This window comes from Ambystoma mexicanum, chromosome 13, assembly GCF_040938575.1.
Source record: "Ambystoma mexicanum isolate Mex_15411 chromosome 13, UKY_AmexF1_1, whole genome shotgun sequence".
NCBI lineage: Eukaryota > Metazoa > Chordata > Amphibia > Caudata > Ambystomatidae > Ambystoma > Ambystoma mexicanum.
In genome coordinates this window covers 135,992,005-136,004,567 of record NC_090938.1, presented here as the reverse complement: position 1 = coordinate 136,004,567, position 12,563 = coordinate 135,992,005, and the positions used below count along the sequence as shown (strand labels likewise).

At 45.6% G+C, this 12,563-nt stretch overlaps 1 protein-coding gene across 2 annotated transcripts; it reads left to right on the top strand.

The window, feature by feature from the left end:
• Window positions 1–944: 944 nt before the first annotated feature.
• Window positions 945–12,215, top strand: LOC138520979 (F-actin-monooxygenase mical1-like). 2 transcript variants are annotated; one of them, XM_069633461.1, is made up of 4 exons: window positions 945–2,246; window positions 3,502–3,601; window positions 4,402–4,475; window positions 10,975–12,215. In XM_069633461.1, the coding sequence occupies exons 2-4, from the start codon at window positions 3,594–3,596 to the stop codon at window positions 11,121–11,123; spliced, it is 231 nt and encodes a 76-aa protein (XP_069489562.1). In that variant the 5' UTR covers window positions 945–2,246; window positions 3,502–3,593; the 3' UTR covers window positions 11,124–12,215. The 2 variants fall into 2 exon arrangements, with proteins under 2 accessions (XP_069489562.1, XP_069489561.1); XM_069633460.1 differs by lacking the exon at window positions 945–2,246 and having other exon boundaries at window positions 2,255–3,601.
• Window positions 12,216–12,563: the final 348 nt, after the last annotated feature.

Below are 12,563 nucleotides of genomic sequence, written 5' to 3'. Positions count from 1 at the left end.
AAGGAGAAGTGGGAAAGGGACCTGGGTGAGCTGGAACCGGAGGACTGGGTAGATGCACTGATGTTCCCCCGAGATAGGCACTGAGGCTGATACAACTCGGAATACTCCACTGCTCCTATTATCCTCAGACAGCCCGTGCCGAATGGGGAGGTACCGGGGTTGAGACTTGTCTCCGATATAAACGGGGAACGGGCACCTTCTTCCATATGATCTGGGACTGTGACGTGTTACAATTCTTCTGGGGCAAATGCATCAATAAGATTTCCAACATAATAGGATCACCAATTCCAAAGGACCCCAAAATGACACTCCTCAGGATCTGGGGCGAGGTAGACCTCACCAAATATGAAAAATCGTTCCTAGCGGTGGCATTGGGAGCGGGTAAAAGGCTGATCACCGCAACTTGTGGTTCGGCAGAGTCAATATGCCTGAACCGATGGATCAACAAAGTAAGCAGGTGCGTATCTATGGAATGCTGCATCTACATGCGAGAGGCTGCCCTCTGGAAATTAGAGAAGATATGGGGGAAATGACTAGATGTGTACTGAGAAATGTCTCTCGCTTGAACACCCGATGCACTTGGAACTGCCATCTGTTTCTGTTTTTCTGATATATCCAATGTACCCCCCTGACCCTGCTGCCTCTTACTGTCATTACTGCCGTAACTTTCAGTTAAATGCATATGTTCATGGTGTTTTGTTGTATAAACCCAAATAAACAGCGTTATAAAAAAAATATGCAGAAATGTAGTAGCCAATCGTGGGCAGGGGATTCTGTTTCAGACTTCCTGTATGTGCTCCGTAAGCGGTGTCTGTCTGACCTTTTGCTTCTCAGTCTGTACAGCGGCGCCTGGAGGAGATCGAGGAGCGGTTCAGAGACCTGGAGCAGCAGGGAGTAGAGTTGGAGAAGGCACTTCGGGAGGGTGAGTGCCGGGAAGGTAAGTGCTTGATGGGAGCGACGAGATGTGGCAAGGTGGGGTAGGATAAGGGAAGTAGCAATGCAGGCTTTCGGCTGTAGGAGAAGTGCCCATTAAGTAAGCATGGGTGGAAAGGATAAACAGAGTGAAGGGACGAAAAGGCAGTCCAACTGCTAGGGACCAACTAAGGTGAGGCAAGGACGGCAGTGAGGGGGTGAGCCATAAAGCAGACCCATTGAGAAGCGTCTGTTGGGGAAGGGGGTTATATGGATAAATTGAGTGGTTGTAAGGTCAGGCATGGGAGAAGTGACATTAAGGTCAGGCATGGGAGAAGTGACATTAAGGGCAGGTGTATGGGAGAAGTGACATTAAGGTCAGGCATGGGAGAAGTGACATTAAGGGCAGGTGCATGGGAGAAGTGAGGAGGTGAATTGGCTGTAAGGTTAGTCAGGTAGTGGAGGAAAGAAGGGGGCAGGATCATTATTGCCACACCTAAATCTACCGGAAGATAAGGGATACAGCCCCCACGAGGACCCAGTACTCTTAAAAGCCTAGATCAGGGTGGCACAATTAGAGCAGTCATTCGGTCCATCCAATAGAATAGCTGTCCTTAAGATCAGAGGCAAACAACTGAATTCAGAAAAACACTTATGGTGGAACCTTTTTAGGGAAGTCAACATTTAAAAGACCCTACTGCCTTCCTCTGGGTAATGACAATGACTGCTCTGCAAGTGTTCTCTAAACCATGCACTTGCTAAACTTGGAAGGCAAGTTATTACTGTGAAAGATGACCTCTCATTTCCAGTCTACCCTTGCTCCGCTTTTCCCTTCTCACTGCGTTTCCTTCCAGACCCCCTTCTAGTCTCTGCGTTCCAGCCCCCTCCCATTATACCACTGTTTGAGCTATGAAGCAGCACGCCTGTGAAAGAAATTATTAAGTAAATGGTGGGGAGGGGGGAAGCCATACAGATCGGTCACACGACCATTGAGAGGGTTTTGGACACACTCTGTCCAGACATTACTGGTTTGCTCTTCTGACCTCCCTCTCCAGAGGGTTTTTGGAAAATCACCTTAACATAATAATGTGTTCTTGCGTAGCGCTTATCTTGGATTCCTCCTGCTACAAAGCACTGTTGTTATTACCCCATGTAATGGTAATCCAGTTTTCAAGTTCAGTACAAAGAAAGGCCAGGAGGTCTGCCCAGCCGGAGAATTCAAACGTGAAACGTGCAGGATGGCCAGACATGGGAGGAGAGCGATCTACTCATGCTAGGACATGCAGCACATCTTTCGGTACAAAAGTAGTCTTCAGTATAAAACGCGTTATTAGGTGAGAAAAAAACAGGAGTATTTTTGATTTTACATACACTTCATTACTGTAAATTATATTTCTAATAAACAAAAATTACTGCAAATCACATAACACAAGAGAAGAGCTTCACTGGTCCTAACACCAACAAAGCCATGCAGGTGGCAGCTCATTTTAGGAAGTAAAATACAGGGGGCGTGGGGGGGTGTGTGTGTGTGTGAGTGTAAAAACACACTTTGGCACTCGCAGTCTAATCTCAGTGAAGGTGCAGGAGGGGCAATTGGCACTGTTCGCATTGATGGCAGTGTGCACACTTTCACCATAGCTCCTTAGAAGTAGTTTGAGGTTATCCCTTGGCTCTAGCACCCCTCTTAACACATAAAGCAGAGATTATGTCCAACTCCAGGTCCCGAAACATGGCAAGTTTTTAAGATATCACTCATTAATATTTATGAGATAAGTTTACATACAATGATTCGAAATGTATGCTAATTTATCGCATCAATTTTTAAGGAGGGCTAGGCTGAAAACCTGTCAGGTTTGTGGCCCATGAGTCCAGGAGTTGGACACCCATGGACAATGGCTTATAGCCATAGGGGGCAGGCCCCTGCCTCACCTCCTGGTATTAAATGATTAATGGCAAGAATGCTACCAGAGAGGGAGGTCTGAAGCGGTCCACTTCAGACAACACTAGAGGGCAGCACAGGCAATTATCTATCTACAGAGGGGAGGGGGGTTTAAATGGGACAGGTAATTCATAACAATGCAGGTCCTGCAAATAACGGCCATTTTTAAGGAAAGAAGAGCGGGGAGATCATTTCTGGTACTCTTCCATTAGGAATAAACTGACAGCGTAGGCACCTATATACAGGAAATCAATAGAGTTGGGCACAGGTTCAACTCTGAAGGAACTTAATTGGGCAATATGTGCTTCTCAATGCACACTCTTCACAATGCACAGCTCAGTTCTCCTCCTTTTAGATGACATTGTTTCATAGTCTCGATTACTGGTATAGAACCACTATCCCCAAATACACGTTTGCCTACTGTCTTTCAAACCTTATGTAGACTGGGGCTTTCTTGTGTGGCAAACATGGCATGGCTATGGGTCAAGCACCCAAGTACGGGGCCCCGTTGCCTTCATTCTGCACTAGTTTAGAGTGTTGAGAGTCTCTTGAGTATGGGAGGCAGGGGTGAGTGGTGAAGCGGGCATGACCGTAAGGTATGGATTATCATCGCATGGACGATACATCTGGCTTTCTCTCATTAACACCAGGTCGCGAATTTGAGGAACGGTCTGAGCTCATTGGTCAGTGGCTGTGGCTTGTTCAAGAGAAAAATGCCCTGGTGTCGGAGGAGTCGGATTTGATGATCACGTGAGTACTTGTGTGTTTATTGGGCAGGAATTTGTGCGTAGATGTGGGCTGAGAGATTCGCCCTTCGAGGCGTGTGCCCTCATGTTTGAAGGAATGCCTTCATCCTGATGCTTGCATGAACATCCGGCCATCAGAAACTGCCAAGCCCCGACAAACAACTGGTTGCTGTGGGAGGGGGGGGGGGGGGGCAGCCCGACTGCTATAGCGCTGTGGCCCGCTTGTTTGCTAATTTGCCTCCTGGTGTAGTTCTCAATGGAGGCCTGGGTTGTGGATTTGAGGTACCCGATCAAGACTCAACCTGTTTCCAGTGCTGGAAATGGGCAAAATTTACTGCGGGAACACCTCCAGCACCCCCTCGCTGCCACCCCCCCACCCTTTGCGCAGTGGGAGAGGATTGGTCGTGTCGTGGGTGGGACTGAGGGAAGGATCTAGGTGTTGAATAATGTGGGTACCCTCAATATAGGATGCTGGCTGCTTTGCATAAAAACAAGTGCATTTTGTTATTGGGCCTGGGGTCTACACAGAACCCGGCTGCAGAAAGACAATTTTTGTCAGAGCACAGCTTCCTCTTAGTCCATCCCAATTCCTTCAATACTTGTTTCCTCACGCTTGGGAGAATGGAGGTGCAGGAATGGTTTCTAAGCACTAATGAAGATTATAACGCACCTGGTCTGTGTACATATATACATATACAAAGTGCGCCCTTCCTGGAAAGACAAAGTATTGGCATCAGTGGCTCCACGTTCCAGGGGTGATCCAGAGTTTGTCTCGTCACACTCAATGTTTCATTGTTCCCATAGCACTCAAGAGCTGGAGCTGGAGGAGCAGCAGAGCTTGCTGGAGATGCAGTTTCGTTGCTACATAGAGCTGGACGGTAAGGGGCTTTGGGGCAGAGGGATGAGGGTGTTTTCAGGTTTTAGAAGTCCTACTTTGAGGAAGCCCCAGACGCACAGTAAAAATCGGATGATGGTGTGGGCAGCGATCATCTAATAGTCTTTTTTAGACACTGGTGTTGATGTAATAGACTAAAATGGGGAGGAGCAATCTCTGCATCGCATCAGCTCAACAGAATACAGGAAGCAGAAGGGCCACTTTGCCCATATATAGATTTCTGTGGCTTGTGGATCTGCTTAGAATCACATGCTTTGCCTAGGCTGACATTTAGTGGTAGGTGCAGAACTAGTTTTCAATGTTCGGAAAGGGACGTTGACAGGGCATCTTTGTAATACTATTACTAGTGTGACGTGTACTGTACTCATGGTCGACGAGTGAAATTAGACTAACATCAACCTAAGACTTCCAACGAACTCTTCAACATCTCGCAGCTGGCTTCGGCAACACCAAGCTTCAGCCTCTCAGTAGGGAGAGTGGGAGGATTGAACATTATTTACTTCCAGCGAATGCCTCTTCTCACTTTCTCCTTTTGTTGCCATTGTCTAGCTGCCTTCCCCTTTTACACTTAAATATGTAAAGAACTCCTAAGTTCTGTCCTTCTTGCAATCGAACATTTCTGAGGATAGGCACACAACGTGTGTAACCACGGTCTTCCCCATCACCACACGGAGAAGTGTTGTACGGCGTGCAAGTTCTTTTGGCCCAAAACGCTTTAAAGGAGACGCACTAAATGGTGGGTAGATTACGCCATACAGGCGGAGTCGTATTCACCCACTGGTGCGTTTGAATCAGATGTGGAAGACCTAGGCAGCTTCGGATGCCTAAGACATTGAATAGGAGTATGCAGACTCCTGTGTGCCAGTCACCAACAAGGAAAAGGCAGGCCCAGCGTTCTGCTATGGGGACAACACCTGGTGACAAAGCCACGCAAAAACACACTCACCATGGGGGGCACAAACAATGTAAGCATCCAAAGCCATTCTTCGATGGATCAGTTAGAAAAAAGGCCATACTACACCAGAAGGCCCTTTGCGGTCTGCTGGCTCGACGCGTCCAAAGCCTGCTGAAACAGAAAGCCCTTCTCCCTTGATGCGTCCAAAGCCTGCTGCAACAGAAAGCCCTTCTCCCTTGATGTGTCCAAAGCCTGCTGCGCTTACAACCTTGTGTCCAGGGCATGGGGATAAACGGCAACAGACACATTCTGCCGTGCATAAAACTTCGACGGAGCATGTTTCGGTCACCCTCATCTGAACAGGCGTAGAAACATAGGTCAAGAGTACAAACACCTCCCAAACACACACAAAAAGACACAGTAAGTTCTCAAGGAACTTCCAGACACACTACAACACCTACAAAAACATCACATAAAGCCTCAGCGTACACTAAGGCTACTTCTTCTTCTTTGTCTCGTTCACTTCAAAAGAAACAACATACTATTCACCCAGAGGAAATCGTTTTTCCACTTCCAGTAACACCCAGGACTGGAACATGAACCAGGGACCGTTTTGAGGAGACAATGGATCTTTGTCTCTTTATGGAACATTTCCATGTAAGACAAACATCTCTATATACAACAGAAGGGGGACCCCCAGCTACGTTCCCTAGAATACACACAATGCATACATCGCCATCTCACAACATCATTGATGTGACCCGATCATCCTGAAAGGTGTCATATTGTGTGTCCACAGTCACGTTATGATGATCCTTGTGATCCCACCTACTATGACCCAGACGCTGGTATCTTGCATTCTCCCGATGTCACAGAGGCTCCTATTGACAACCAACTTTCATTTAATGAGCTGCTCAGGAAAGCTGCAGATAATTTCATAATTCAAACAAGTCCGTGGAAAATATTCTGAATGAGAAAGAAAATCAGTTAGCCAATCAATACCATTGCTACAATCTATAAAAAAATAAAGTGTATCCAACCTTCCTTGATTACACCATCCCTTACAAGGGCGGTGAAGCATAGCGTGGCAAACTTTTTTTAAACCTGCACCTACAGACCCACTTTATATGAGGGGTCATTTGAAACCGGACTCGTTAGTCTTTACCACTACTAAAAAAAGTGCAGGGGTCCCCGTGTCTAATGCTGAAGCTCCTCCAAAGAGTGTAAAAAACCTTACGCTCTAGGGAAAAGAGTAACTATGTCAGCAGCCTATTCTACGCGCATAGCTAATAACACTACATTGCCTGCAAGCTACAATAGTGCGCAAGAATCGCTTGTCACAATTACTTTAAACTGTTAAAGAGGGCAAACAGGTGCTCATAATCTCAAGAACACCTGAGATGCCACAAACTATGGGCAGAACTGTAGCAGAGGGTACCCTACTAAAACGCCACTCCTAGCTACACAATTTTGGCTTTAAGCCATAGATCGGGCCACCCTAATTAACCTCCCCATAGAGGAATCTGTCCTGTTTGGTAAAGCAGTTGAGGGTGCGCTTGAAACTGTGAAAAAAGGAGCACGAGACCTTAAACGTTAGGGCAAATATCCTATAAACCTTGCGTCCAACTCCGTGTGTTTAATACCGTCATTCCTTTCGATGCCAAGGTTATTCGAGGTCCACGCAGTTAGGGTTTGGAGGAGCCTCCTCCCCATGGTACTCCACTCGAGGTCAATCAACCACCTTTCAAACCTCCCATCAAAGAGGGTTTTGGCGGGTAAAGGTAGCGGCACAAGTGCAGCCTCAAGAGGCTCCTCTTCCCCCTCCAACAAATGACATGTTTGTTCAGGTCCCCTCCCATGTACCCCTATTAGAGGGTCAATAACACTTTTTACGCACACATGGGATGGCATAAAATCAGACCAGTGGGTTTGTCAACAGCAGCCAATTGATATTCTATCGAATTCCTAGAAAAACCTTGCGAATATCAATTAGAGTGTCTCACGAGCATCACTTGATACTTTAAGCAGAGATAGACACTTCTACAGAAAGAAGCAATCGAGCTGGTTCCACCTCTAGAGATAATTTAAGGTATTTATTCAATATACTTCTTGGTTCTAAAAGGATTTAACTATGCACCCTTTGTTAGACCTGCCTCCTGCAAACAAATTATGTCAAACCGCAAATATTCAGGACAACACTACATGAAGTAAGTACATGGCAACATTGGATATGAAAGATGCATACTTCAATATTTCAATGTTGCCAGCGCACAGGAAATACTCAAGTTTCAAGGTAGGATCAGTTCACTACCAATTCAAAGTTCTTCCCTTTGGCATGGCCTCAGCGCAGAGTATTTACCAAGGTGCTCACACTAGTTGGAACCCACCTGCAATGACAGTCCATTCCAGTGTACCCTTATCTAGATGACTGGCTGATAACAGAGGATACACCTCAAATGTGTCAACGGAACACTCAAACTATTACAGTTGAGTTTCTCAATCACGAGAAAAAAATCAAGTCTCGTTCCCAGTCAAGTAAAACAGTTTCTAGGGGCAATAATTTGAACACAACACACCCTGGTCTTCCTCTACTACGAGAGGGTTTGAAACATGCTATTTCAAGTTCCACTGTATGTAGCCGGTTGTCGGATATCCGTACGAAAGGCCATGCGTCTTCTCGGAATGATGGTGTCATACATCTCTCTTGTACAACACACATGATTGCTCATGTGTCCTATGCAAGAGTGCCGAGCGGAACAATGCTCGCAACCAAGCGGTCCATTCAACGTTCTAGTGTTGGTTTCGTAACTCTTGTTCAATCACTACAATGGTGGACAAAGGGAAACCTTTTAAAGGGCAAATCATTTGCCAGTTCAGCAATAGTGGCCACTCTAACAGACACATAACTGTCAGGGTGGGGCGTCCACTTTCTCCATCAAACTTTGCACGGCATGTAACGCAAGTAATGTCAAACAGACATATCAACCTCGTAGATCTACTAGCAATATTCAAAGCTTTACATGCGTTACAAGAGCTAGCAAGGAAATCCGTCCACGTCCTAACAAACGGCACAAGATGATCATAATAGCGCCAATGTGGGCATGTCACACCAGGTTATCCCAGCATCAGTGGACAACCCATCATCCATGTCCACAAACACTGAACCTGGCAGCTTGGCTCCTGAAGTCATAGAATGTGCATACTTAAACTTGCCCCAAAGGTATGGACATCTTAAAAGAGGCACGTAAACCCAACACTAGGCACTGTTATTTCAACAAGTGGAAACGCTTTATCTTATGGTGCAAAACACGCAGCATCAACCCCACTGACTGCTCACCTTCACATCTATCTGCTTTATCTTCTTCACTTCGAAATAGTCTTTAATTCTCTTAAAGTTCATCTAGCTGCACTTTAAGCTTACACAACCTCTCAAAGTAAAGTATCATGGTGGAAAAGTTCCAGTTGTTAAAGCCTTTATTAAGGGGCTTAAAGACTATACGCCCCAAATTCAAATCCAACACTCAATGGGACTTGAACGTTCTCCTTACCAAACTCATGGGACCCCCATTTGAACCAATGCATGAAACCAGTCTTGGACATCTCACTTATAAGACTGCTTTTCTTATAGCTATCACTGCAAAACGGAGGGTCAGTGAACTGCAAGTTCTCTTAAGTTCAAGACCCATTTATTATTATTCACAGGGACAAAGTAGTTTTACGTATACACCCACATTTTTCTACTAAATGTATTTCAAAGTTCTATGTCAATCTATACAACTTCCAGCTTTCTTGCAAAACACACAAAATTCAGAAGAGAAAAGCCTCGATATACTAGACCTCAAGAGGGCTGTAATGCACTACCTAAAGAAGCGTGAACGACTTAGGAAAACTGATCAATTCTTGGTTTCCATAGCTGCAGGAAGAGAAGGGGATCCGGTCTCTAAGGCTGCTATTTCAAAATGGATTGTCAAGTGCATCCATTTATGTTATTCTCTGTCTAAGAAAGAGAGAATTACCATTCATGCCCAGAGCACACTCAGCTCAAGGATCCGGGGCAACTCCACCTTTTATTGCAAACGTACAATTAGGTGCTATTTGCATAGCAGCTACTTGGAGTTCAATTCACACCTTCACACATTTCTTCTTAGATGCACATTCAAGAGGTTTTTGGGTCAGGCGGTGTTAAGCCATCTGTTTGCAAACCACCACCTTCTCCAGGTACTGTTCGCTAATCTATGCAAAGCATGTGATTCTAAGCAGATCTACAAGCCTCAGAAGACAAACATTACAAACCTGTACATGTCTTTCTGATGCTTGTATCTACTTAGATTCACATGCGCCCACCAAGCCTTCCCTCGTTGGGAGTAGAAGCACCATAGACAACATGTATGTTATGTGAGGTTGTTCCAACAATTCTTCACATTCACACTTCACTATATACTCCACACAACCTCAGGTCAGCAAAAAAAATAACAATCCGAGGACCTTGACATGTGAGGGATCATGGGTGCAGCACATGCCACAGTATTCATTTGTTGTGCATTTGTAATGTGCTTATACAAGTAAATTGTGTTTCAAAGCGCCCAGTAGGGATACTATTACAGTAACGCCTATTTGACGTCCCTTTTTAAAATTTAAAAAAACTATTAAATACTATGCACTAACCACTAGATGTCAGCCTATGCAAAGCATGTGAATCTAATCAGCTACAAGCATCAGAAAGACTATTACAGGTATTTAATATGTGTCATATACATATGTGCTCCTTTTTTTGGATTGCGTCCCCCGTATTATTACTGTAGTGAACGCATGTTTGGCTTTGACCTCTCGCCTGTACTTGCATTGGTTCACATGAAATCTCTTTGAAGGCAATGTCAGAAACTTGTAGTAGTGTAGTAGGATGCGATTACCCAAACACTGCAAGACAGTTCCTAACGCAACCATTCGGAAGCCACCCGAGCCAATTCAAGAAGACCTTATGTCTCTGAGCACATGGGATTGCCTGAGATAAACCACCACTGCTCTCACCAGTTTGATTCCAGTGCTGGTGGTGGCAAGAAGCCTTACACTTTCTTTTCCCCTTTCATAAATGGCAGCTGCCTCCAGTTGGAACTTTATTTATTGTCTAAGGCGTAGTGACAGGACTCCCCTCTTATTTTAATTCATGCCTCAAAACCAGTATAAATATAGTGTTTTTAATATAAAAAGGATAATTCAGCAAACACATTCAATATTGAAGCAACCTACTATGCTGGTGGCTGTTTTTGTATTGGAAGTAGTGATCAAACAACCAAACAGTGACTCTCATAGTTTTTTGTAGAATATTGAGGTGGCGGAAGTACAAAAGTAGCGTCTTTTATTCTGGTAACAGTAAACAAAGTATTTGCTAATAGACCTGGCTGGACCTGGTAACCATTCCCAGCAGAATCTGCCTCCTAGTTGGAGCAGACACGAGGGAGCACTGAACAGTCCTGCCCACCTCACTGCACTGAATCAAAGAGTATTTAAAGACACAACACACCTCCCTCAACAGCATAGGGACATGATCAGGTGCACAAATGTTACAACACTTTCCTTTTGCTTGCAGATCGGGTGAAGAGCCCCAAGGACCGTGCTGACGAGGCACAGATTTTAAATATGATGTTGGAGGTGATCGATAAAAGAAATGATCTAATAACCTTTCGGGACGAGAAGCGGCTTAATGAAATCACTGAGCAACTGCGCATGGCTCGATGACCCTTAACTCCCGCTATGATTGTCCAGGTCATGATCTAGGGTGCCCAGCTTCCTGCTTTCAGCGGCGTCTTGATGTCAGGCGCCAAGCACAACTGCTGCAGGCAGGTGTTGGTGGACCCTTACATTTCTTCCAGGTGCCCCTGTCTATCTGCTGCAGGAAAGTGATTCATTGTGCCCAACCCACTGCCAAAGAGTCAGTAGAGGTCTCTCCTGCCAAACATAGTGGACAGGATCTCCGCTTTCTGCTGCCAAGAGTCGCGGCTGGCAGGCCGCCATAGTTGACTTCACTGTGCCTGCTGCCAAGAATTGATGGGTATTGAGTGACTGGTACACTTCAGAATGGGGGCTCCTGGTCTCACTTGATCACATCACAATGAGGAGGATGAATGTGACCACAGAGAACGGAGCGGACCAGAACACTGCCACAAAGGCACTTCAAGACGCGCATGGGTTCAACATGTCCTCCCTTCCTACATGCTGCTGCATGCCCTCTGAAAGTGCTGCAGCACATGCTCATTATCACCTTTTTCCCGAGGACTCCTCCAGTTACAAATTCTCGGTGTTTCTTCCTGTCCTAGTCAGGCTTCTGTCGCTTACACCTCCTCAATGCTTCTTTTTGCACCTGGGGGGTCCTCTACTTCCATCTTCAAAGTGCTTATTTCTGCCCTGCTACTCCTCCTACATGTTTATCCTTCCCAGGGTGCCTTTCTTTCAGAAGGTGATTCTAAGTCTTTCAAACCCCCCTCCAGCTCTTGGGTACAGTTACTTTGCTCCTTTCCCAGTGCCATTTTTGACTGAAACATAAGGGTCTGGCATGCAAGAGGAGGGGCAATTTACAGCTGCAGGCTGCCTTCTGCTCCTTGCTACTTTCGTGTCCTGTTTTATCTGCCTAATAGTTACTCCCTTCCTCTTGGCTCGTTATCAGATTTGCTTCCCTCTTTGGGTTCTCACCCCTTCAGCTGTACACCGTTTTGTTTTTGCACTTACACACCCTGCTTGGTCACACATTTCAGTACCATGGGTGTCCTTGGCATGTGACTGAAAGGCTTAAAAGAAATAAAACTCCTATTAATAAAGATGAATGAATCCTAAGTGCCACTGTTATTTGTGGAATGTGCATAATCTAGACCAGTGTCATACTGTGTTCATGTCAGCAGTAGTGACATGGAAGACCATACCTGCCGGGACCCGCAGGGAGAACCGGCTCCCGCGCAGATTCAACAGCCCGCACTTGGGCAGCCATGATTACTAGCTGTTTAAACAAACAGGATTAGAACCATTGAGGAACTTGACCACCGGTTCTTCCTCTGCAGCGCACAACTGACAAGCGTAGAATTCTGCAACTTTTAAAGCCATTCACCCACCAGGTCTCCAACTAAATTTCGCTCATCTGTACTATGTGCAAAACCCCCAGAACCATATGACCAAACCTAAGCAGTG

Excerpts from the sequence above, each read along its gene's own strand:
- LOC138520979 (XM_069633460.1), top strand. The coding sequence starts at position 3,450 with ATGGATTATCATCGCATGGACGATACATCTGGCTTTCTCTCATTAACA. Across the intron at positions 3,602-4,401 it reads GAGTCGGATTTGATGATCAC|CACTCAAGAGCTGGAGCTGG; the intron begins GTGAGTACTTGT and ends TTGTTCCCATAG. Across the intron at positions 4,476-10,974 it reads TTGCTACATAGAGCTGGACG|ATCGGGTGAAGAGCCCCAAG; the intron begins GTAAGGGGCTTT and ends TTTTGCTTGCAG.